General features: G+C 44.4%; 1 protein-coding gene across 1 annotated transcript in view; it reads left to right on the plus strand.

The window, feature by feature from the left end:
- DDAH1 (dimethylarginine dimethylaminohydrolase 1) overlaps nucleotides 1–22,120 on the plus strand; it is a 62,839-nt gene extending 40,719 nt beyond the window's left edge. The window contains exons 2-6 of the mRNA XM_052801528.1: nucleotides 3,021–3,120; nucleotides 4,289–4,362; nucleotides 4,959–5,078; nucleotides 19,035–19,178; nucleotides 19,671–22,120. Of these exons, the coding sequence (XP_052657488.1) occupies nucleotides 3,021–3,120; nucleotides 4,289–4,362; nucleotides 4,959–5,078; nucleotides 19,035–19,178; nucleotides 19,671–19,787 (555 nt within the window). The 3' untranslated portion in view covers nucleotides 19,788–22,120. The remainder of the gene's footprint in view (nucleotides 1–3,020; nucleotides 3,121–4,288; nucleotides 4,363–4,958; nucleotides 5,079–19,034; nucleotides 19,179–19,670) is intronic.

Consider the following 22,120-nt stretch of genomic DNA (forward strand, 5'->3'; position numbering starts at 1 on the left):
CAGATCCATCTTTGGGCTTTTTTATTCCCTCCAACTTCCCACACATAGCCAAGATGCATGCTGCTTTTCTTTTCCCCTCAATAATCTGCCTCTTTCTGACCATTAAATTTATTAAGCCATTAACAGACACAAATTTTCCCACCAGCATGCCTAGCTTGCTTGTGATGCTTGTTGCACAGTTCCTGGTCCTGCTAGGTCTGCAGGTAGCCTTGTAACACGAGGCACCTTCATGTCTTCTCTGCAGTCTGTCCAGCTTTTACACCTCTTTACTTTCTCAGATGTTCTTCTGTGGTCCAGAGAAGCTTTTGCTTTTGGCTCTCCCCATAGAAAGCAGGTAGGGTGGTCCTCTGCCACTGTAACATCCACAGCTCTGCTGATGCTCCAGACTGGTGGGGACATGGTATCAGGGAGGAGGACAGGAGTGGCATGGGGAGCTTGGCGAGGGCAGCCGCTGGCTTGGCTTCCTCTGCAAGCCCAGACAGCTTCTGCTGAGAGCACCCGATCAGGAGCGCATCTCCTGAAAGGGCTTTCTCTTCTTGGTGTTTTGGTTTTGGAAGCTGCTGGAGGTGGTGGGTTAACAGGAGATAGGTGACCACACAACAGGCTGGGTGATCCTGTTTTTTCCTGTGGTTTGGCCTTCTGCCTTAAATAACCCCATCTGATGGGTATATTTATTTATTCCAACTGCCAGTGGCTGGTGTACTCGTGTGTCAGGGTGTCCCGGTTGTCAGTTTGCTTGTCTGCTTCGTGTCAGCACAAAACAGTAAGTCTATGTGTTCTTGGATTGGGAACTTTCTTATATAATGCCACAACTCTATTACTCCATATTAAGCAATTGTTTTCTTCCTTGGGGTCTTATGGCTCTTAAGCACGTAGCACCTGCACAGTAAAACCCACTGGGCTTCACAGGCAAAAGAAATCATTCAGCTATCAGCACGCGGAAGTTATGAAATGTTCCTGTGTTTGTACGACAGTCAGTTTTCCAATATTAACTCAGCTGTTTCCCATTTATTTTTAAAATACCACATGGGTCCAGTCCTCCTTATAAACCTAATTTTAAAGATCACTGGAGATAGAGCAACAAGACTAAGAAAGATGAAGCCTTACTACTAAGCCTGGAGACCCTTGAGTGCCAAGTTTCAGCCTGAAGTCATTTTAGCATCAAGTGAGAGACAGAGGAGCAAAAAGAAGTGTTAATATTTGTAAAGGGCACGCTGCAGGCTTGCTCCAGTCTGCATGCCAAAGCCTTAGATGGGATTTTCTGTGGGGAGGACAAGTCCCTTAGTCTTGGGAAGTTCCCAGGTACAGTTCTGCGTTGCAGTGTAACCCATCAGCATTCTCCATGTGGCACAAAGACCTGCCTTTGTCCCGTTCAACTTTAAACTGAGGCACCTACTTTAACAGTGGGCTTGTCCAAGGTTTTTTCTGTAAAGTAACTGGAGAGCAAGGCTGTGCTAGAGAGAAAGACGAACATCCAGAGAGCAGATTAATCTTCGATAAGATGTTATAGACCTACATCACCTGTCCTGGCAGCCCATGGAGACCTGCTCTTGTCGTTTGGACCTGGGCTTCGGGGTTAATGGGATCACTCACAAATGCCACATAGCCAAGTCATGGAAAATTAGCAGGAAAAAGTAGCTTAGGTGGATCACATCTGCCCCCTCCCTTATTCCCCGAAGCCAGCACCGCTCTTAAGAAGGTATGACAGCCAAAGTATGTGCTGCTATTGCTCTGAGGCTGCTGCAGTGAGGGTGAAGGACTAGTCACCTTCATGTCTCCTTTCCCTGCTGTGGCAGGTATAGTTTGGCAGAGCCCAAGAGTAGGGCTGCTAGAGTTGCTTCTGTTGGTATATGGTGCTGGAAGACAAGTACTGTGTCACCTGCTTTAGCTTCCTATGTTTCTTCTAGAAATGCTTAATTTATCACATTAAATAGATAAATGACCTGTGGGACATGCAAAAATCAGAGCTGTCTAACAGGTCTTCACTACATCTTCTGTGTTTGTTAATGCTTGCTGGGCACCTCTGGTTAACCATGGTGAGGAGGTTTCACTGAAAACAAAGGTGCTGGTGTGTGGGATCAGGTTCACGGGTTTCTGTGGATAAGCTCATATTTATACTGACATTCTGCCAGCTGTAGTCGTAAGCTTTTGGTCAGTGCTTGGTTGCGCGTAGGTGCGTCTTTTGGCTTATAAGGCACCAAGACAATGGTGCTTGAACATAGCGAGCGTTAGGCCCTCTTATGGATGGCCTCTATAGAAAGAGGTTCTGCTCTAGGCATCCTCAGCAGCCCTCACTGGGAAAGAGGAAACCTACTGAAGCTGCATTCCCTGCTCCTGTTATGAGCTCCTTTCAGCAGGACATGGGCTCAGCAGCCCCAGGCTCCCTGCCACACGTGCACCTCTCTGCAGCAAGCAGCCAGCCGCACAACATATAGACATGAAGGGTCTTGTAATTCTGTAGCAAAGTAGCTCAAAAATGCAAGAACTAGTGCTCAGTAAAATTGCAAAACCATAAAGAAAATAAACATTTACTGATTTGGGGATTTTTTTTTTTTTTTCGCCCCAACTGACAAGGGGCTTGGGGTAGAGCTGCCACCTCCACGGCTGGTAGAGCCACGTCTTGTGTCTGAGCAGTGTGGAAGGAGAGAACGTCACTCTGCTGGTGCTTTTTCCTGCTCAAATCTAAGGGACAGGATTTGCAAGAGAGGATATTACTGTGCAGAGGGACTGGACTTAACATGCGTTTTGGACCCCTCATCTGTCTCCCCCAGATGCTGCGTGGTTCCCGTGCAAAGGCAAGAGCCCAATCACTGCCGCTTGGCGCTCCATCCTCACCAGACCACAAAGGCCTCTGGAGAGAGTTGGGGAACTGCAATGGGCAGGGACACAAGGGACCCTGCTATCTGCCTTGCTAAAGGCACATTAAAGGACTTGAATTCTTCCTAACAATATGTATTTCTGGTAGTTTTTTTAAGTTTTTCAATTATACAATGTATTCTAAACAACTTTCTTTTAAACAGGTTGAAGCCATGAAGAGAGTACTAGAAAGTCTCAACCTCAATATAGTAGAAATGATAGATGAAAACGCAACCTTAGATGGTGGAGACGTCTTATTTACAGGTATAGTGGTAGTGAATTTGCTGTTCACATATTCTGAGTGCCTTGAAGACCACGTTATCTGTCGTCTGCGTAATAAAACGTCCTTCATGCGGTTTGTTAAATCAGTTGTTTACTAAATGTCACAAAGGTAGCTGAGAGATGAATTTTCAATGCAACCCTCGATTGTCCTGCCTAATGCCTGAATAAATGAAGTAGCACTACACACAGTACAAAGAGCAGCACTGTGCATACAAATTTTATTTTAGCTTGTAAAGTGCCAATAAGAAAAATGCTTTCAGTAGTCAACTGCCTGCAGTTGTTTCATATTTCTTATTACAAGCAGCTACATTCACCAGACTCATTTTCAGGACTTGTAAAAGCTTGAGGCAGATGATTGTCACTAGTTCAATGAATCAAATGCAAAAAATGCATTTTTAGTTTATGGAGAAAGTGGTGGAGTTGCCTGCCAGATGTCATGTGCTAGACAACTTATATGCATGGTTGACTTCAAAGATGAAGATACTGACTGTTTTTTATGTCGTTAAACCCATTAGGCATTTTCTCACATTGGCTGCGCACACGCTTGCTCCTTGCCTGTGCTGAATGAGCCTGTTTATTTTGATCCGCATCACAGTAGACTGGCTGCTTGCCTTAGCTCACCAAGGGGAAAGAAGGGCCTCAAAAGAGGCAGACCGGGAAGGGAGGCCTTTCTAAGGCAGTGCAGATCCAGCACTGATTTTCTCTGGAGCTGGAGGATGCTGGTGGCTGCAGAGCTGCCTTCAAGACCAGAGGAAATCTCAGAGGGAGAGGGAAATGGTCAATCAGTGCTGTACTAATCCAGCCCAGCTGTTCTCTTTCCTGACTCAATGACCATTGCGGAGCTTTAGAAGAGGAAGCTATTTATGCTTCTGGTGAAATGTGTCTTCTGGAAGAAGATAATTGCTTTAAATTATCAGCTCGCAATTGCAGGTTGCATTCTTCTATGCTGAATTTTCAGTTTTACTACTCAAGTTGGGAAAAGAAAGATAGAAAATGATATGCATGAAAGATTGCTTCAGAATGTCTCTAAAGCTGGCCTGTTTTTAAAACGTGTATGTTCTGATGAAAGAGCTGATGTGGTGATTTTTTGGATGGCTTAAAAAAAATAATAAATGCTGTAACTGTTTTGCCCTTCATTTTTTCATTCCAGGCAGAGAATTTTTTGTGGGTCTTTCCAGGCGGACAAATCAACGTGGTGCAGAAATTCTGGCTGACACATTTAAGGTTTGTAGATTCATTCATGCCACAGGAAATATAAGCTTTCATCCACTGAACCAATTTAAAAATTATACTGGCTAAGACATTTGTCATACTCAAGTGCTTTATTTAGGACTTGTACTTTTTTTTTTTAAAAGTTACTGAAAAGGTTTGAGCATCCTGCAAAGTCACAGATGCTGAAGTTGGATCTGAAACGTGAGATCGCTGCATAAAAGTAACTTGGATAGTGGGAGGCTGTTATTATTTGAGAGCAAATCAACACTCACATCCTTAATGTTCTCATGTATCGGCAATGTGTTCTTATTGCTGGTCCCTGGAGAGGTTTTATGTATGTACTGTTTAATTACACATTTTAATGTATTTCTTTACAGTTGCAACAATAGTAATATTTGAAACATGTTCTGGATTTTACTCCAGTGCACCAGACAAGACAAGCTGGTCCAGAGGGGTATGTCATACTTAAACAGTTGACACTGTGCCCTGGGATATGTTGCTATTGTTAATTTGCAGAGAGTAAAATTAATTATGGAATGTCTCAATATAATTATGGAACCAGGACAATTTAAAAATATTTATAGCAACCATTCTTTGCTCCCATATAGGATTATGCTGTCTCCACAGTCCCTGTTCATGATGCTTTGCATCTGAAGAGCTTTTGCAGCATGGCTGGACCAAACTTGATTGCTATTGGATCAAGTGAAGCTGCACAGAAAGCCCTCAAGGTAAAGCACGTAAGAAAATTTTCTAAACAGCAAACTTGGGTTTTTTTGTTTTTAATCTCTGCTCAAGGACACTGGAATTTTAAAATAGATATAGATCAATGAAAGAGGAAATTAGTATATCTCAGGGTCTCCTGTATGTGCAAACCATAAAGAATGTTTATATCAGGCAAGAGAACAGTGATGTTAATTTAGCTTTAGCTATCTTCAGGAAAAAAATGGATCATACAGATTATTACTTACAGCTTTGTTGACTAAAAAGGTGATAATTTGGTGGTAGGAGGGAGGAAGGAGATATCATCAGAGCAACGGAGATATTTACTTCAGATGTTGCCATAAGGAAACATGGCTTTTAAAATTGCCAGAGGGGAAGTAAAAGTTTTGGCATGAAGAAGGAAGGAGAGGGGTCTGATCCCTGTTGCGAAGATGACCTGTGTACACATTTTGCAGTGTAGACTTTCTGGATAAAATCAGTAAGTAACTCCAGCTGCAGGGACGAGAGTCCAGGACTCGCCATCCCTCCTTCCTCTGTCATCTGGCTGCAAAGTCAGGTTCCTTCCTGGTAATGCTTTTTCCTCTCTGGTGCCATGAGGGTCTCATAACAGCATGGCTTCAACAGAAAGAAGGGAGAGTAGTCTCACCCCAGCCTGGCTGATAATTTGGGTCTCTGAACATTTTCCTTTAAAGTGGGAGGTGTGGGTTTGAACCCTGGGGCTAAGAGGCCTCATGAATCTGGGTTTCTCTTTGCTGGCAGACTTGCAAACCAGTAATCCATTGTGTAGCAGGTCAATGCTGTACTACCACCATCATCCTCAATGAGAAATGTTTATTGCTGCTGTGGTTTGCGCTGGGTTCAGTGGCTTTCCCGCCTGCTGGGTGTGTTCGGAGCAAATCTACCAAATTAAGCTTTTTCAGAGATGTGGGCACAGAGACACCTGAGGCCATGAATCTCATTACGCATATAGGCAATGAGACAGCTCACCCAAGAGATCAGCATCTCTGCTCCCACACGGTAGCACGGCTGCAGGCACTGATGCTTTGCAGCAGAAACTTTGGCTGGGGCACCAAAACAGCAAAGTGCAACTGAGACTTTACCTGAAGTGAAGCTTGAGGGAGTTTGTCCCTGTTGATAAATTAAGACCTACCATCCTGCACACTTTGGTTTGAGATGCAGGTAAGTCAGAGCATGTCTGAAAGCATTACAGCTAAGTGTCTTACGCATTTTTATCAGGACTTGCCTTCAAAGATTAAACCAAAATTTACTTTTCAGTGATGGCAGCAAGTCCTATATTTTCACCTTATGATCGTACTGATTCTTTTGCCAATAAATAAGAACCTAAGTGCAGGCTTTGCTCTTTGGCTTTGCAGAAGCCTCCTTGATGCAATGCGATCACTAACGCATGGAGGACGCCAGCCGTGTGTCCCTTATAATAAATGAGGAGTGGTGGAGATAGCTCTGCTGTACTAGTGAGAAAGCTCTCTGAAATCCACTCAGTTTAAATGCAACTTATGCAACCTGACTTGTATCTCTTGCCCTGATTCTAAAGCATGAATTATTTTGAAGAACAGTACCACTATCGGTGCCCAAGGCTACTGATCTGAATCTGTTCCAGGCAGAACATTTACAACAGAAATAGCATGTAACTCTGAAATCAACATCCCTGGCCCCCAGGGCTTAGGAACACATCCTGCATGGCTTGTACACCTCCTTGGCTTCAGTAAGCTAGTGATATTTATTACTTTAAAACATCCTTAAATATTTGCAAGATGGAGGCCTGAGAGACTTCTTGTCCTTACTGCCATGCTGCGATATTTCATTGCACATTTGCTTTTCAGATCTTACACATTTTCCTCATGGGCATAATCCTAGGACTTTTCATTTCCCAGCAGCATCATTTTTACTATCAGAGCTCGGCAGAGATTCGGTGGTTTTTTTTTTTTTCTTTTTTATCTTGTGACAGTTCAAGATTTAAAATGTCTCAGTCCCCAGCTAAGATAAAACCAACATTTCAAATCTCAGAATCTCTCCTGCTGGACGTGGGTTGAATTATGGAGGCCAGGAAAGTGCAGTCCTGGCTAGCTTAGACTTGCAGCTTGGCAGCAATTAAGGGAATAGGATAGCAGCCTGATTGCTCCATGTGAGCTTAGGGGAGCTCTTAAACAAGAGGACAGTCCGTTGACTTCCCACATAGTTTGGAGTGGCTTTAAGTTTGCTCATTCATTTGAACAAGCTGTCAAAGTTACTCTCTTATTAGAAATCACTATGTGAAGCTCTGGGACGACAATTCCCAGCTTATCACCCATGTCTTCTCCCCTGAGAAACTTATGACAAATGGTTTTGGTTGTAAAGGTCTGATGTTCCTGATGCTGTGAGATTGATTTAGTCTGGGATGGAAAGTGCCCTGCATTTTTCTCTGTGAAATGTGCACTATCCCAAATATTCAGGCTCAAACTCGAAATGCATCGTGAGCAGCAGCCTGATGAAGTTTGCAGATATCCAGACAGCCCTACACTTGTATAGAGTGTTTATAAACATGAGCAAAATTCAAGTACAATACTGGTTGCTCAGAGCTGCAATTTGAACTTGAGCCAGGACTAATCTGAGAACTCATCAGTTTGATTAAAGCCTTTTGCACAGCTCGGCTAATCGTGTTGCAGTGCATCAATTTAGCTATTGTAGCCAAAAATATTTTTTGGATAAGCTGATTAAATGTTGCTGGTAACTAGCTGTCAAGTAAATACCAGCATTAATCAAGGTACAGTAAAAAGCAGATATGTTTTTAGAAGAAAATGGTAATTAACAAGATAATCTAGCAGTCTTTGATTGTTGGTGGATAGTTTTTAAAAAATAAATCAACTATGTCAGTTTTCAGTGTGTTTCTCTGCATCAGACACTTACATGTGTGTGATGGTCATGCTTGCTCACACCCTGCCAGCTTAGGTTAGGGACTCTGGCTCGGGGCGGCAGTTTTGTGCTGTAGCACTTGCTGTATTGGCTTTGTGTGGCAAGGTTTTGGTAGTGGAGGGGGGCTACAGGGGTGGCTTCTGTGAGAAGCTGCTGGAAGCTTCCCCTATGTCCGACAGAGCCAATACCAGCCAGCTCCAAGATGGACCTGCCACTGGCCAAGGCCGAGCCCATCAGTGACGATGGTAGTGCCTCTGGGATAACAGATTTAGAGAAGAGGAAAATGTTTCTGCACAACAGAAACAGCAGCCAGAGAGAGGAGTGAGAACATCTAAGAGAAACAGCCCTGCAGACCCCCAGGTCAGTGAAGAAGGAGGGGGAGGAGGTGCTCCAGGCGCCGGAGCAGAGATTCCCCTGCAGCCCGTGGGGAAGACCATGGTGAGGCAGGCTGTCCCCCTGCAGTCCATGGAGGCCCACAGTGGAGCAGATATCCACCTGCAGCCCGTGGAGGACCCCACGCCGGAGCAGGTGGGTTCCCGAAGGAGGCTGTGACCCCGTGGGAAGCCCGTGCTGGAGCAGGCTCCTGGCAGGACCTGCAGATCTGTGGAGAGAGGAGCCCACACTGGAGCAGGTTTTCTGGCAGGACTTGTGACCCTGTGGGGGACCCACGCTGGAGCAGTCTGTGCCTGAAGGACTGCATGGTATGGAAGGGACCCATGCTGGAGCAGTTTGTGAAGAACTGCAGCCCGTGGGAAGGACCCACGTTGGAGAAGTTCATGGAGGACTGTCTTCCATGGGAGGGACCCCACGCTGGGGCAGGGGAAGAGTGTGAGGAGTCCTGCCCCTGAGGAGGAAGGAGCGGCAAAGACAACGTGTGATGAACTGACTGCAACCCCCATTCCCTGTCCCCCTGCGCTGCTGGTGGGCGGCTAGGTGGAGAATTTGGAAGTGAAGCTGTGCCCAGGAAGAAGGGAAGGGTGGGGGGAAGGTGTTTTAAGATTTGGTTTTATTTCTCATTACCCTCCTCTAGTTTGATTGGCAATAAATTGAGTTAATTTTCCCTAAGTCAAGTCTGTTTTGCCTGTGACAGTAATTGGTTGAGTGATCTCTCCCTGCCCTTATCTCAACCCACAAGCCCTTTGTTGTATTTTCTCTCCCCTGTCCAGCTGAGGAGGGGGAGTGACAGAGAGGCTTTGGTGGGCACCTGGCGTCCAGCCAGGGTCAACCCACCACACCTCCTCATGCTCCTAGCGAGCTGACAGGTTACATCAGGCAACCACATCGCAGTCAGAGCAATGTATGAACTTACCCAGAGTGCTTCTTGCTCAGTGCATTGGATCCAACTCCACTTTCATCCTGGGGAACCTCTAGCTGTTCCTCCAGGAGTCTAAATCTCTTCAGAGAAATTATTGGAAAACAAATAGGTAAAGCGTCCATCTTGGAAATGATGGAGTTGGCAGTGCTGCTTATCACTAGCTTCCTCTAACATCTGAATTCTTGCTTTTTGACCTCAGTGATTTCTCTATATTGGTTCACTTGCCTCTGAAGAAAAAAATTTCAGTTGGTAATCAGCTTCTTGCAGTCTTGTGGAAATGCAGTTGCAAGAGGATCTCTATGAGGCAGTGACAGTCAGAATTAAAAGCTGCTCTCTGGATTTCACCAGATCGACTGAGCTGTAGCAGTGCTGTCAGCTGCTTCTGTCATTACCCATCACGGTCTGTGTGGCAGTACAGCCCCCTGAGCTTCTACCAAGTCATTTGCCTGGCACAGCCCAGCATGCCACTCCTTTATTGTGATAGCTTGTTATTTTAAACCTCTCCTTTGTTGTTGCCATTTTTCATGTCTGGAAATGCAATCATACAAGCAAGATGATTAAGCTGTCTTTAACCATCTTTGCTGGTTGAGTTGTTTTCATTCTGTAGCGTGTCTTAGTAGGCAGCAAGTGAACTGCTGTATCATGCTATGCTATTAAAACAGGATTTATCTTCCTACTAACAATCTTGTTTGAAAAAGACATTTTTCTTGATTGTTCTTACTGGTGCAAGTCATGTATCCTTCCAATACTTTAAAAATAGAAAAAAGAAATTGCGTCTGGTGCTCACATATGGCAGAGTGCAATTGATTATGAGTTTAGTGCAGTGAGTGTATTGTAAAGTGCTGCAAGTGAGCTAGGAAATGAGTACACAGAGTTTAGGATTATAGATGACATGCTAGAAGCAGATAATAAATCAGAAGTGATGTTTTAACCATTAAATCCTCTCCAGGCTCTGGCAAGTAGAGAATATTTATTTGGGCTGCAACTGAAAAGTGCCACTTGAGGAAACTGGGTGAGAGAGACAGGCAAATTAACTGCAGAAAGTACCGGGGCCTGTAGTGGCTATCACATCTGAAACTTTAACTTCCCTCTGCTGTTTTCAGCGTGCATTTAATTCCTCCTTGTAGTTAAACCCGTTCATAATTCTGTACGCATAATTCCGTAGTTGAACATTGGCCGTGGCTGTTGAGCCAGTAAAGCCTGGGATTATTTTTCTGTTCCCTCAGTGAGGCCAGGATTTCCTCCAAACATGTCACCTTTGGGCTCTGATCCTGCGCTGTTGGAGTCACTGACCTTTACCATGAGCGTGAATGAGGATGAATTTGGGCTGTGACAGTGCTGGCCCTGGCGTAGGGAGGTGACAGGGCAGCGCTGTGGGCGAATGCTCTGCACCATGTATTCCTCAATGAGAGACACAGCCCTGGGGTCTTGCTGGGACAGCAGAAGAGCAGGAACTGGCCCAGTACGTAATCCAGTTCAGGTTCCAGCAGCAAAGGCAAACACTAAGCAAGGTGATGATGAGAACCGTGACACAGCAGCTGTTACACATGCCTTTCTGTACTTTTTCACTCTATACTAAATCCTGAAAAGCCGCCTTTCTGTCCTTTGGCCGTTTGTGTTGGTTGGTACAGAGCACAAATCCCCTCCGCTTTCTGTGATGAGTGAAGACTTGGACAGTGGCAGATCACAGTGGACACAGTCCTTGGTTTAAGCAGCTTTGTCTATGGTCAAACCATTCTCTGCCACCTTCTGGATAACTCGGTAGCAATCCCAAAGGATCTGAGAGTTACATGTTGTTCATAGCTTTGGCAAGCTCAACTATTCCCTTGCAAGCAGTACGTGTTGTATTTGTAGCAAGTGCCTGCTAATGAAGTTGCTCTCTCAGCTGTTGGGAAATGAGGTTGTCCTTTGGGTAGGCTCTGGTGTTGGACAGTCTCCAAAGGACTAGCCCCAGGGTCTCCCCACGGGACTGGTATGAACTTGCTGCTCTGGGGTAATGCTGGATGCCTGGTGATTGCTGATGGATCTCAGAAGGGAGCAGAGGACCTGGAAGGAAGGTAGGAAACCCGGCATGGTGCCTAGGGTTGAGGGCTGCAACGCGGAGAGCACTCATCCCACCCTAAGGCCTGAGCTTAGTCCCTGTGGCCAGCTGTGTCTGGGGTATTCCCTCCGAGATCTGGGATAATGGAGTTGCATGTGAAACGTCTGGGGTTTCAGTTGGTCGTTTCAGAGGAACGGATGCTAATTACAGAGGCAGCGTGGCCGTGGCAGATGTCAGGGCTGAGTGGCATTGCCAGGTGGGCTGCGAGGCAGAGCGGGTAACGCAGCTGAGCTTGTAACCCCTCATGTCCCCTGGACAGACCTGCCCAGCAGGACCTGGAGCGGTGGAGACATCTGCACTTCTGAGCTCATCCTTGGTATCCCAGGCTTCGACCTCATTAGTCAATGGGATTTCATTATGGTCAGGAGTGTATCGGAATATGTACAGTAGTGCAATACCATGACTTCAGCAAATAGCTTTCTTTTTTTTTCTGCTTTTGATAAAAGGTTGGACATGATTGCTCTGCCTTCTTCTTGACTCTCCCATTCGATATCTTCTGTTGGGTGTGGAGCTGCTCATTCATCCCCTAAATTATTCCCTGAAGGACACTATTGCAAATGCAGCTGTTTTGACAGAGGTCAAGGGAGGCTTATCGAAACCACATCTTAAGGATAAAATAGAAAGGAGTCTCTTTTGGGCAACTAGGCCCTTGGTCTGTATCCAAAGCTATGATCAGAGCAGTGCTTTTAAAGACTTGGGTGCAAGAAGTTGTTCTAGCATTGGCAGTTGCCCCCATTCGTGTGATTAAATGCCTTTTGTTCGTATTCCATCTTGTATAATTGAAGCCTCTGCAGTGTGCCAGCTTTAAAAAGCCGAGTAATGTTTCCCTGCATGAGAGCAAGGTTATAGTGCCTGCATAAAGCTGAGGGGTTCCCAGCTCTGCCACAGAAGCACCTCCAGAATGGGCACCTAAGGAAAAACGTCTATCTGGTGTTCTTAGAAAGCAGCCCATACGCCCAGGCAGCATGAACAGGCTCAACTAAATCTCCTCCTCCTATTGTCTGTATAGTGTCTGTCTTTCCTAGTAATGCACAAGTTTGCATGAAAACATTATCTCTTCTTCCTTAAGAATTCATCATTTGTGCCTCTGCTTATTCCCCACATGAAGTCATAATTCTCTATTTACGATATCACAATGGGTTGCTGTGGAAATGATTACTAATATTAATAACCCAAAGAGGATGACATCAGGTAGGGAATTAGCAGAAAGTGCAGATGAATGCTGACTTTTCTGTAATGCAGCAACAAAGAAAGGTTAGTGAAATCCAGAGAACAGTTGACAATGTGCCCCTAAAAATAAAAATTAAAAAATGAGACTTTGCTGCTCTCAGCCTTATAGATAGGAAAATCGGTCAATTTAAAAAAATTCTGTGCACTTTCCTTTAGCTCTTTCTGATTTTCTGTTACTTTATGAATTAGGGGTGTACAGCATCTCAGAGGACTCGGGTCTTCACTGAGTACCAGATGACCTGCCACTTTAAAAACACAACTAGTTGTGGTTTTCTTTTAATTAAAGTTAGATGTTGTAATAAACGTACCGCTTTTAACGGAGTGCCAGTGCTGTTCAGTTCTATATATGCAGAAGAATCTAGTCTTTTGGAAGATACAGACTCAACAGTATACATTTATAGAATAGAGACTGTTGTATTAGTCTACTTTTTTTTTTTTTTAAGGGTGAGGAAAGTGTCCCTTTCAATACATATTTGTCATCACCAGTAAGGCTGTCAGCCATGGGATCTGGGTGAGAGGCTGACTGAGATGTCATTTGACTTGCGTAAATGGGGACTCATGTTTCTATTCCTTTGGTGCTTTTTTTTTCCTCTGACTATTCTCTCCCTGGGTTCCTGTTCCAAAAGACAGGATGTTCATCCTCTCGCCTTCTTGACTGAGAGTAACAACACACGTAAGCTGCTTCCTTTTCCCCTCCTCAGGTCATGGTTTCCCTTTGCAGCGGTCCTTGGGCAGAGCTGGCAGGCAGGTGACAGCGTGACCGTGACGCAAGGTGGTCTGGAGGGGCAGAGCAGCACAGGTGTGCATGTGAACGGCACGTGGTACCCGTCACATCTGCGGTGATGCAAAAGGTGTCCTGTGCCAGGAAGAGCCGAGGAGCAGGGTGGGAGAGGTTGCTTAAAGAACTCTGCCTTCTGGAAAACATGACTGAGAGGATGCAGCAGGGAGGAGAAGCCCAAAGCCCAGCTGCTGAGAGCATGGGTGGTAGGTGGAAATTAAAGTAACACTCTGGCTGTGTATGGGGTAAGGAATTTGGCATATTGACCATCGCAGACTGCAGCATTGCTGGTTTCAAACAGATCTCGAAGGCAGTTTGCATCCATAGGGTCTATGCTATCCTATCCTGTATCTCTAGCAGACTTTTCAGTACCTGACAAGAAGCCTTAGATCACTCTGCTGTGATTTATGCTGCTCAAAGTGGCTGTCTTGTCCTCCTCCTACTGAGTCTACCCTGCTGTTGTCTCTCCCGCCTGTCTGCATTTTGGGAATGACACTCCTGATAGATCTTGTCATTCAAGCAAGATCGCTGGCTTTTCCAGCTCTGCTCTTCTGTCTCCTCTGGTCAGCCTGGCCAACTGTCTATGGTCACTGTGGGCACTGCTGCATTTCAAGGAAACTCTGAGAAGCTGTTGAGTAGCGTGGTTTGTATGGCAGGCTGAGTCCCTGCACCCAGGCATGTAGCACCGTGGCATAGCTCGCCAGCCTTACTCTGTCCGGCACTTTCTTGTGTTGAACCCTAAGGCTGCTGCTTTCTCTCTGCAGTGCCAGTTGTTTCTCCAAATATGAAGAAGCGAGGAAGGAGATTAATAGAAAGAGACAGGGCAATAAAACAATGAATGAAATTCAGTGTAGATAAGTGTAAAGTGATGTGCAGCAGGGACAGGGAGATTAACGATGTGAATATCACATACGAAATAATGTGCTCTGACTGATCATTACCACAGAACTAAGATCCTGGGCTTGCTGAAATTGCCAGCTCAGCTGAAAAACAAATGGAAAACATAATTATGCCACTGATTAAAGCTGTGGTGCGTCTGCATGTTGGCTGTTGTGTGTACTTTGCATGCACGATCCCTTCGTTCCAAAAAAGGTAGAGTAGAACTGGAAAGATTCAGAAAAGTGTGATAAGGGTGCGCCTGGAACAGCTTGTCTAAGGAGGCAAACTAAGCACACTATGAATGTAACCTGAAAAAGAGGCAACTGAGATGGGATCATAGGTGCCTGTAAAATCAGGAATGATGTGGAAAAGGCAACTGGGGATCAACTGTTCTCTGTCTCTTCTAGTGCGAGAATCAGGGGAGCTCTAAAGGCAAGGGGCAAGTTAAAAAAAAAAAAAAGGAAAAGAAACGCTTCCTCACACAGTATGTGTCCGAACTCTGAAGCTACCTTGCTACAGGTTCAAAAGCAAACTGGACAGACTCCTGGGGCAGTGCTATAGGTGGTATTGGTCTGTATGACAGCTGAGTTAAGATTCCTGGGAACCACACACCAAACCGCAGTCACCTCCAGTCCCTGTCTTAGGATCCAGAAGTGGGATATCGTCATCTCTCACGTGGGGCTGGAGACCCCCATCATGCAGCACTAAAAAAGAAGCTCCTCCAGCTCTTCAAGCATTAAAAAAATGGCAGGTTTGGTAATCAGCAGTGTTTTCCAGGTAGCAAGCAATAATTCACCTTTCTCTCTCAGTCCTCCCTCCAGATGGCAATGTACCGGCCAGGTGCCTGTCCTCATCTTTTGCCTTAAGTGTGTAAGGGCATAAGCCTGAAGTTGTTCCCAGACAAGTGATCCTTCCTCCAAGCAGAAGAGAAGCGTGCTGTCCTTCCAAACTCCCAGCTAACCTGGGGGGTGTGTCTGTGTATCGCTGAGTTAGTCTTCTCATCAGCGTTGGTTGCCCTGCACCACAAAAATACTTCATTTTCATCATTGTAGGTAAAATCTTGATGTAGCTTAATCTTTTCTCACAACTTTCAGTCTCTTGGATTAAAAGATTCCAGTTTCCTCTGTACCCCAGGCCAAATGCTACTTAAGCATCAGTGTAAAACAGGCCAAACTTCAATGTTCTTGGAAAGAAGGAAAAGAGATGGGATGGAAAAAATATCTTAAACAGTTTTAAGTAAATAGTTTTCTTTTAAGAATGCTGTGACTTGAAGGATTTAGGAAAGGGTAGCTGAAATCTGTTGAGAGAGTGATCCTGTGGGTGTAGGGTTACATGCATTTGACTTGGGCTTAGGTTTGATTTTTCTTTTAAATGTTGTGGGCCAGGGGAGCAGGGGCTAATCAAAACAAAAATCAGACCCTGAAAATCTGCATTTCTGCTCCTCTGTGGACATGACACAGGCATTTTTAAGTGGTGTTCACTGCTGTGTTAGCAAGAGGAACATTCAGTGTATGTTTGGTTTTGCTTGTGGGGTGTTGGAGATACAAAGGCACGTTGCAGGTGCAGTGGGTTTGGTCGCTGTCTGTCCCACAGCATTCTGGGTGCAAGTAGGTCCCGGATGGCAGCAGGACTCAGACTGCGGCCTTCCTCTTAGAGGGGGAAAATTTGTAACTAAGCTTGGCCTGTTTTAAAAGTGCATGTGGTCATCTTAACTCTGTCAGTGATAATAGGCCCTAAACGCATATGCATTTTTCCTTCGTGCATAATGCTGCTTCATATTTAGGATTATTTAGCTTATCCATTACCTCAGTTGTCTGAGGACACACTGTAAAAAAACTATAGAAAAGGCATTTTAGGCTATGCGAATGACTTCAACATAAGGAAAGCATGACTAAGGGCTGAGAGAATGCGCAATGAAAATTACCCTCTTCAGGCTGAAGAAAATTCCCAGAAAAACTAGGCATGCGGGAAATGCCTGGCCCTTAACGTAGCTGGTCACACAACATTTGTGGGCAGAAAGCCAGCCCTCCGCAAATGCATTGTGCGAGTGCTATGGTCTTTGTAAACTTGTCATTTCCAAAAAAATATATGTTTGGGGTGTGTATCTGATAGAAAATACAACTAACGGACCTTGCTTTTATCTCTTTCTCTGCCGTGGAGTCCTATCTGGCCAGACACATGTGCTCAGTGACTTTACATAATACAAGTATGGAAAATCCCACAGGTCTTTAAAATAACCTGATTGCATCATATTGGTGCATTTCTGTTGCATCTAGAGCCTCCCTATGGGGCAGGTTTGGGGCGTTAGTGCCTGGGCCCTCTCTCAAGAAAGTGGTTTTTGACATTTTACTTCAACATGCAGGCATAGTTGTAACGGTGATAAAAGCTTGCAGATGTGATTTCCTTCTTATCTTAAGAGCCGAGGAAGAGAGTAATCTTGTATTGTCAAACCTCCAGTTACTAATAAATGCTTTCTTGTGGTGGTGTTCGAGCTAGCTGAGATCCCATTCCCACTGTCACAGCTATGTACTCAAACTCCCGTGCTGCTTCATTTCACTCTCCCACTTATTTTTTCTCATTTGTTTCTGAATTAATTCAGCCACCATTTCTGTGCTTTTTAATCTTGAAAACAGTCCTCCTAACATGCCCTCACCATCATCTCCCAGGCTCCCCAAAGCTGGTTCCTGAGGCACAGCCAGGGCCCTGCCACTTGTTCTCCATTTCTGCTCGCTGCTGCTGTTCTCACTTCAGCATTTTACAGAAGCAAATGAATGGGAGATGTGTCCGTACCCTTCTGCTTAAGAATTAATTCATAATTTCATATGGAAATGTTTCACAGTGATTCACAATATATTTCTGATGAATGAGCTGTTCCTACAGAAAACCTACAATATTGGGATTCTGTTTCTAACAAGGACTGGAGAAAGCACAACTGTTTGGGAGCTGAGTGAAATCCAGGTGTGGTGGCTTTTCCTCTACTGATACGTGTATTTTAGTGCAGATTTAATAAATATGTTTCCTTAACTGAGACTTAAAAAGATTATGTGGGCAAGAAGAGAGAGGTTGCAGGTAGAGGATGAGTCTGCTGGCTCTGGTTACCAGGGAGAAGAGTTGCACTGGGTGCGGGCATGGCACCTGCTGCTAGATGTCTGCAACATCAAGGAAAGCGTAATAAAATACATCTTGGCAACATAACAGAAACAAAATTATAAATAGGAAAGTCAACCATGGTAAGCACAGTAATAAAAATACATCTGATGAAGTAAAGGTGCAAGGATTTTTCCCCAGAAAAACACATTAACCTTTTATGGAGGTAGATGTGACCTTGGAAACTCAGGAGAGTTTCACAACTTCAGAAAGAACAAGAAATGACAATCTGATAACACTTCCTCAAGAATGCATGGCATTCTTCATTGTGAATTTCATGTTCTCTGTGGGATGTGGATGACTCAGGCTACAACATGAAAAATGTATCCAGGCCTATAAAGGAATTACTTACTGTAGGTATGTGCTAGTGTGAGTTGCTTTGTTGCTTCCCAATATGTTGTAGATCCTTGTTATAATTCAGTTCCATATAGTATTTTTTTATGAATGAGAAGTACTACAAATGAATGACCTTGCAAATAATTTAACGATAAACTTAACTGTGCCTGAAATTGAAGTCTGCTCTCTACTATGCGATGTAAATCTGTGGGGTTTCCCTGAGGAGGGAATTTAGTTGAAAAATTTTGTTAACAGAGTATCAGTTTATTTTTAAGATAATATTAGTGTGAGTATTTTTAAGCTGAAAAAAAGCCTTTTCTTTCTGTTTGTATCTTTGCAATGTATGTGGGAACATAGAGGGGCTAGGAGAGAAACTGAAACACTTGCATTTGCTTAGGCTTTCAGTAGGACCAAAGTTTTTGACTTTGAGCTTTGTTCACTTTGTGTTACTCTCGGTCTCTGTCAGAGTGAAACTGATGTAAAGCTGTAGCGGTACAATGGGGAGTTGGGCGTCTTGTCTCCAGGCTTTTCCCATCTCTATTAAAAAGTTGAGCCTGATCCAAAACATGGGCGCTCAGGCTTCTTGTGTGCTGAGACTCTCTGTCTCTGAAATTCCAACTAGGAACCAAATTTGTGTATGAGCCCTATATTTATAAACCAAACCTCTGAAACCCACTAGCTTTACTGTTCTGAGGAGGTTATTGTGTTGTCCCCTTGGGAACAAGGATTAGCACAGACGTGCCTTCTCGCTCCCTGGCACAGGTGCTTAGTGAAAGAGTAACTGCTTGGAAGGCAGAAAGGAGGTCCCTGAAAAGAATTAAGATTGGGCTGATAGCCAGGCTGGGAACTGTTCCTGCCCTGTTTGTGTTAATTCATGCTCATTTTATAAATATTGAATGATGGCTGCTTTTTTTGAAGGTGCTGAGCACCTATAGTTTCCATCAATGTGAGCAGGGGTTTTGCATACTCAATGCACATTCCTTGAGGAAAAGACCCCACGGAGGATAATTACTGAGTGCCCTGCTTAATCCTGCTGCTTGCAGGAACCATTTCACAAAGGTTTTCTACTGCTCATTTCAGTTAGGGTTAGTTAATTCTTCCTTGAAGGGCAGAGATGAAAAGAGATCTCCTTACTTGCTGAATAGCAAAATGGCCCTTGGCTGACTTGGCAATCACTATTAGATATTTTTTGGAGGCTCTGTTCTCCCATTTGTTAGGGGCTGCTAATGTGTTTGGTCTAAATAGCTGCGCTTTGTGTCTCCTGGCAGACCATGCAACAGATGAGCGACCACCGCTATGACAAGCTGACGGTGCCCGACGACGCTGCAGCAAACTGCATTTACTTAAACATTCCCAGCAAAGGCCATGTCCTGCTGCACCGAGCCCCTGAGGAGTACCCGGAGAGCGCAAAGGTGAGCGCCGTGCTGAGGGTGCCTGGGAGACCCTCAGCATCCTGGCCTTGCTGGGAAGTCCATGGGGACTGAAATCATTCAGAACATGGTTTAGTGGGCATGGTTGATGGTTGGACTCGATGATCTTGAAGGTCTTTTCCAATCTAAATGATTCTACAATTCTATGATCAGGTGCTTTCTGGAATGGGCTGTTGTGTCCCTTCAGGGAAGTATCAGATGGCAAAAGGTGGGAGGCCTGGACTTTGTTCTCATCTCCACTACCGATTTAATTACTTTGTCTCTTGTGCCCCTGGTGCTTCTTCTGCATAACTGGACGTAGCAACAGTTCCCCTCACTGCAGTTGTGACGTTAGTGTTGATTACAAATGATGAGATGGCTTAGCACCCGCTGATAAATCAATCCATGGCTGTTCCTTCTGTAAATAGTTAGAGAAAAGGGAAAATACAGAGGCGTAAAGTGTAACGATTCTGTTCCGTTTTCTTTCCTAAACAGGTATTTGAAAAACTGAAGGACCACATGCTGATCCCAATAGCCAACACAGAACTGGATAAAGTAGATGGGTCACTCACCTGTTGCTCTGTGCTTATTAACAAAACTTCAGAATTATGAGTTTACAGAGTCCCTCCCTTGTAACTGGCAATAATGTTACACACAAGGTAGACGAATCTGTATCCACACTTTTATTGTTTTTATTGACAATCTACTGTACCACTGTGCTACTAACCCTTGTTTACAAATTTTTTGCTTTGTGTATTTTTATGTCCTTGCAGATAGTATTTAAGGTGGATATACGGTTCGTTGGGGGGCACATAACTTGAAGTATGCTAGTCCCATGGGCTAGCGGAAGACAATTATAATGGCTAACCCCTAGTATTAGTGGTTTAACATATCTATGTGAAAACTGTGTGAAAACCAACTAATTCTCAACATTTCAAGCACCTCTGTTGTCTTGACACTGTTCCCTTCTCCTATCTTTTTTCTCTTGCTTCCTTGCTCTGCATCTTTTTCTCCTTCCTCGGTCCTTTTTCAGTGATGCAAGGTGTCAGGGGGGACTGAAGAAAACTCAGTGGGCTCATGAACTTGGTATCTTGTGTGGTAGGGAAGTTTTCCGTACACTAGCTGGAACAGTGGGCAATGGACTGTGCTCACTGTCTCTGCCATATCACATTGCTGCTGCTGGGCAGAGTTGTGGCTGGAATCGATTTCAGATGCCAGGTAGCAACTTTGGAAAAAGCTTACTCCGACAGGAGCATTCAAGGGCAATGTCTGCCTGGGAAACTTGAATGATAGAAAAAGAGGGAACAATGCAGCCACACAAGATACATCCTGCAAGTTCAGGTCCCAGTTTGCTGCTAATGCTGTGACTTTCAATTTGGTGAGAATGGAAGAGGAGTTTTTAAAAAGGCCAGATCCCAGGGAGCACCCGGACCACAAAAATGAAAGACTGAGATGCTTTTGGAAAAGTTAAACCTACGAATGTAATCTAAAATATAGGGGGGGGGTTAATTCTCTTGATTTACTTTTTAAATTTATTTCTGTCTCTCCTTTCTGTTTTCTCCTCTTTTGGAGGCCACTTACTAGCAAAATTCAAAAGGAAAAGGTGATAGAAGGAGTTGAAGGACAGCTATTCCTGGATTATGCTCATGAATAAGGGAAGCTATTTTTTCCTGAAAGATTGGCCTTTGTACTTTATCTGCCTTTGGGGCAGTTTTCCTTGGAACAATAACAATCTTATTTTTTTTTAATTGCATGAATATTTACTGTGGTATTCAGTTAAAACAAATACAATTTTTGTAGCAAATTCCACAACATGTTTACCCACTGAGTCATACTTTTTTTTACCACAGTAAAGTGAAGCATACCCCATTGTATTCACATGCTTCTTGTTAAATCACTTGTAAACTAAGGATAGAGAAATTCCCAAACAGGGGCAGTAGTGGGAACTCTCCAGAGACTGACAAATAGTCTGAACATGTTATCAACTTCCTAGACATCTCCTCCGCCTTTCCTGAACCACTTGTGGCGTGTTGCTAAGGTACAGTAGGAAGCGAGCAGGGGGGGCACAGGCAATGTGGCTTGCAGGAAGGCAAACAGTATTAATCAAGCACACACTTGGATATTCTTTGGAAACCTGTGTGCTTTTTTGTGCAGTCATAACGGAGGAAACACAAGTACTCGTATCCATAGGTACTCCTCAACGTATCTCTCACTTCATCTCAGTGGCTAAGGAGGAGGAAACCTCCTGGAAGCTACCAGAATACATCTGATGCATTGTAGGCACTCTGTATGTTGTGATGACACGAGGTATCATGAGGGAGAGAACAATGACGAGCAAATGTAACGTATGTAAAAAGAGAGCATGTCCCAAAGGAAGTCTTTAGCCAGCCAAACAGCAAGTGCTGTTTTTATGGCTGTGTGCTGTCCCAAAGGGTTCTCCTAATGTTTCCCCTTTGTCTCCTCCATTCCCATGCGCCATCATTTAAGCCTGACCCAGATGATCAGGCTCCAAGGATGTAAACATTGCAGTGGGGAATCTATTTTTCTACCTTCCCTTGGTGCTTTTAAAATATCTGATAAAGCATCTTGCATTTTAAAATGATTTGACATTAAGCAAAGATTTTGTGCCAAAAAGTGACACTGCAGTATTTAACTGTGACCTTCTAGAGGCAAGCTGTACTCTGCTAAAAACCTATGCAGCTGTGGGAGCTGTTGTACAAAGCTGGAATAGAATCCCCCCAACCTGTCCATGCACCTCCTGGGGCCTGGCCCTGATCCATGTCCTTCAGTCCCTCTTCCCTCCTCTCGTTAGGGAGCCAGAGCATCCAACTACACTGGAACAGTGTTAGGCTATGGCATTTCTACTCAATTTATCTCTCAAACTTTGTTGGTTGTTTTTTTTTTTTTCTTCCATCCCCTCCCACCTTTCACCTGTCTCGCTCTTT

This window comes from Harpia harpyja, chromosome 11 (genome assembly GCF_026419915.1).
Source record: "Harpia harpyja isolate bHarHar1 chromosome 11, bHarHar1 primary haplotype, whole genome shotgun sequence".
Classification (NCBI taxonomy): domain Eukaryota; kingdom Metazoa; phylum Chordata; class Aves; order Accipitriformes; family Accipitridae; genus Harpia; species Harpia harpyja.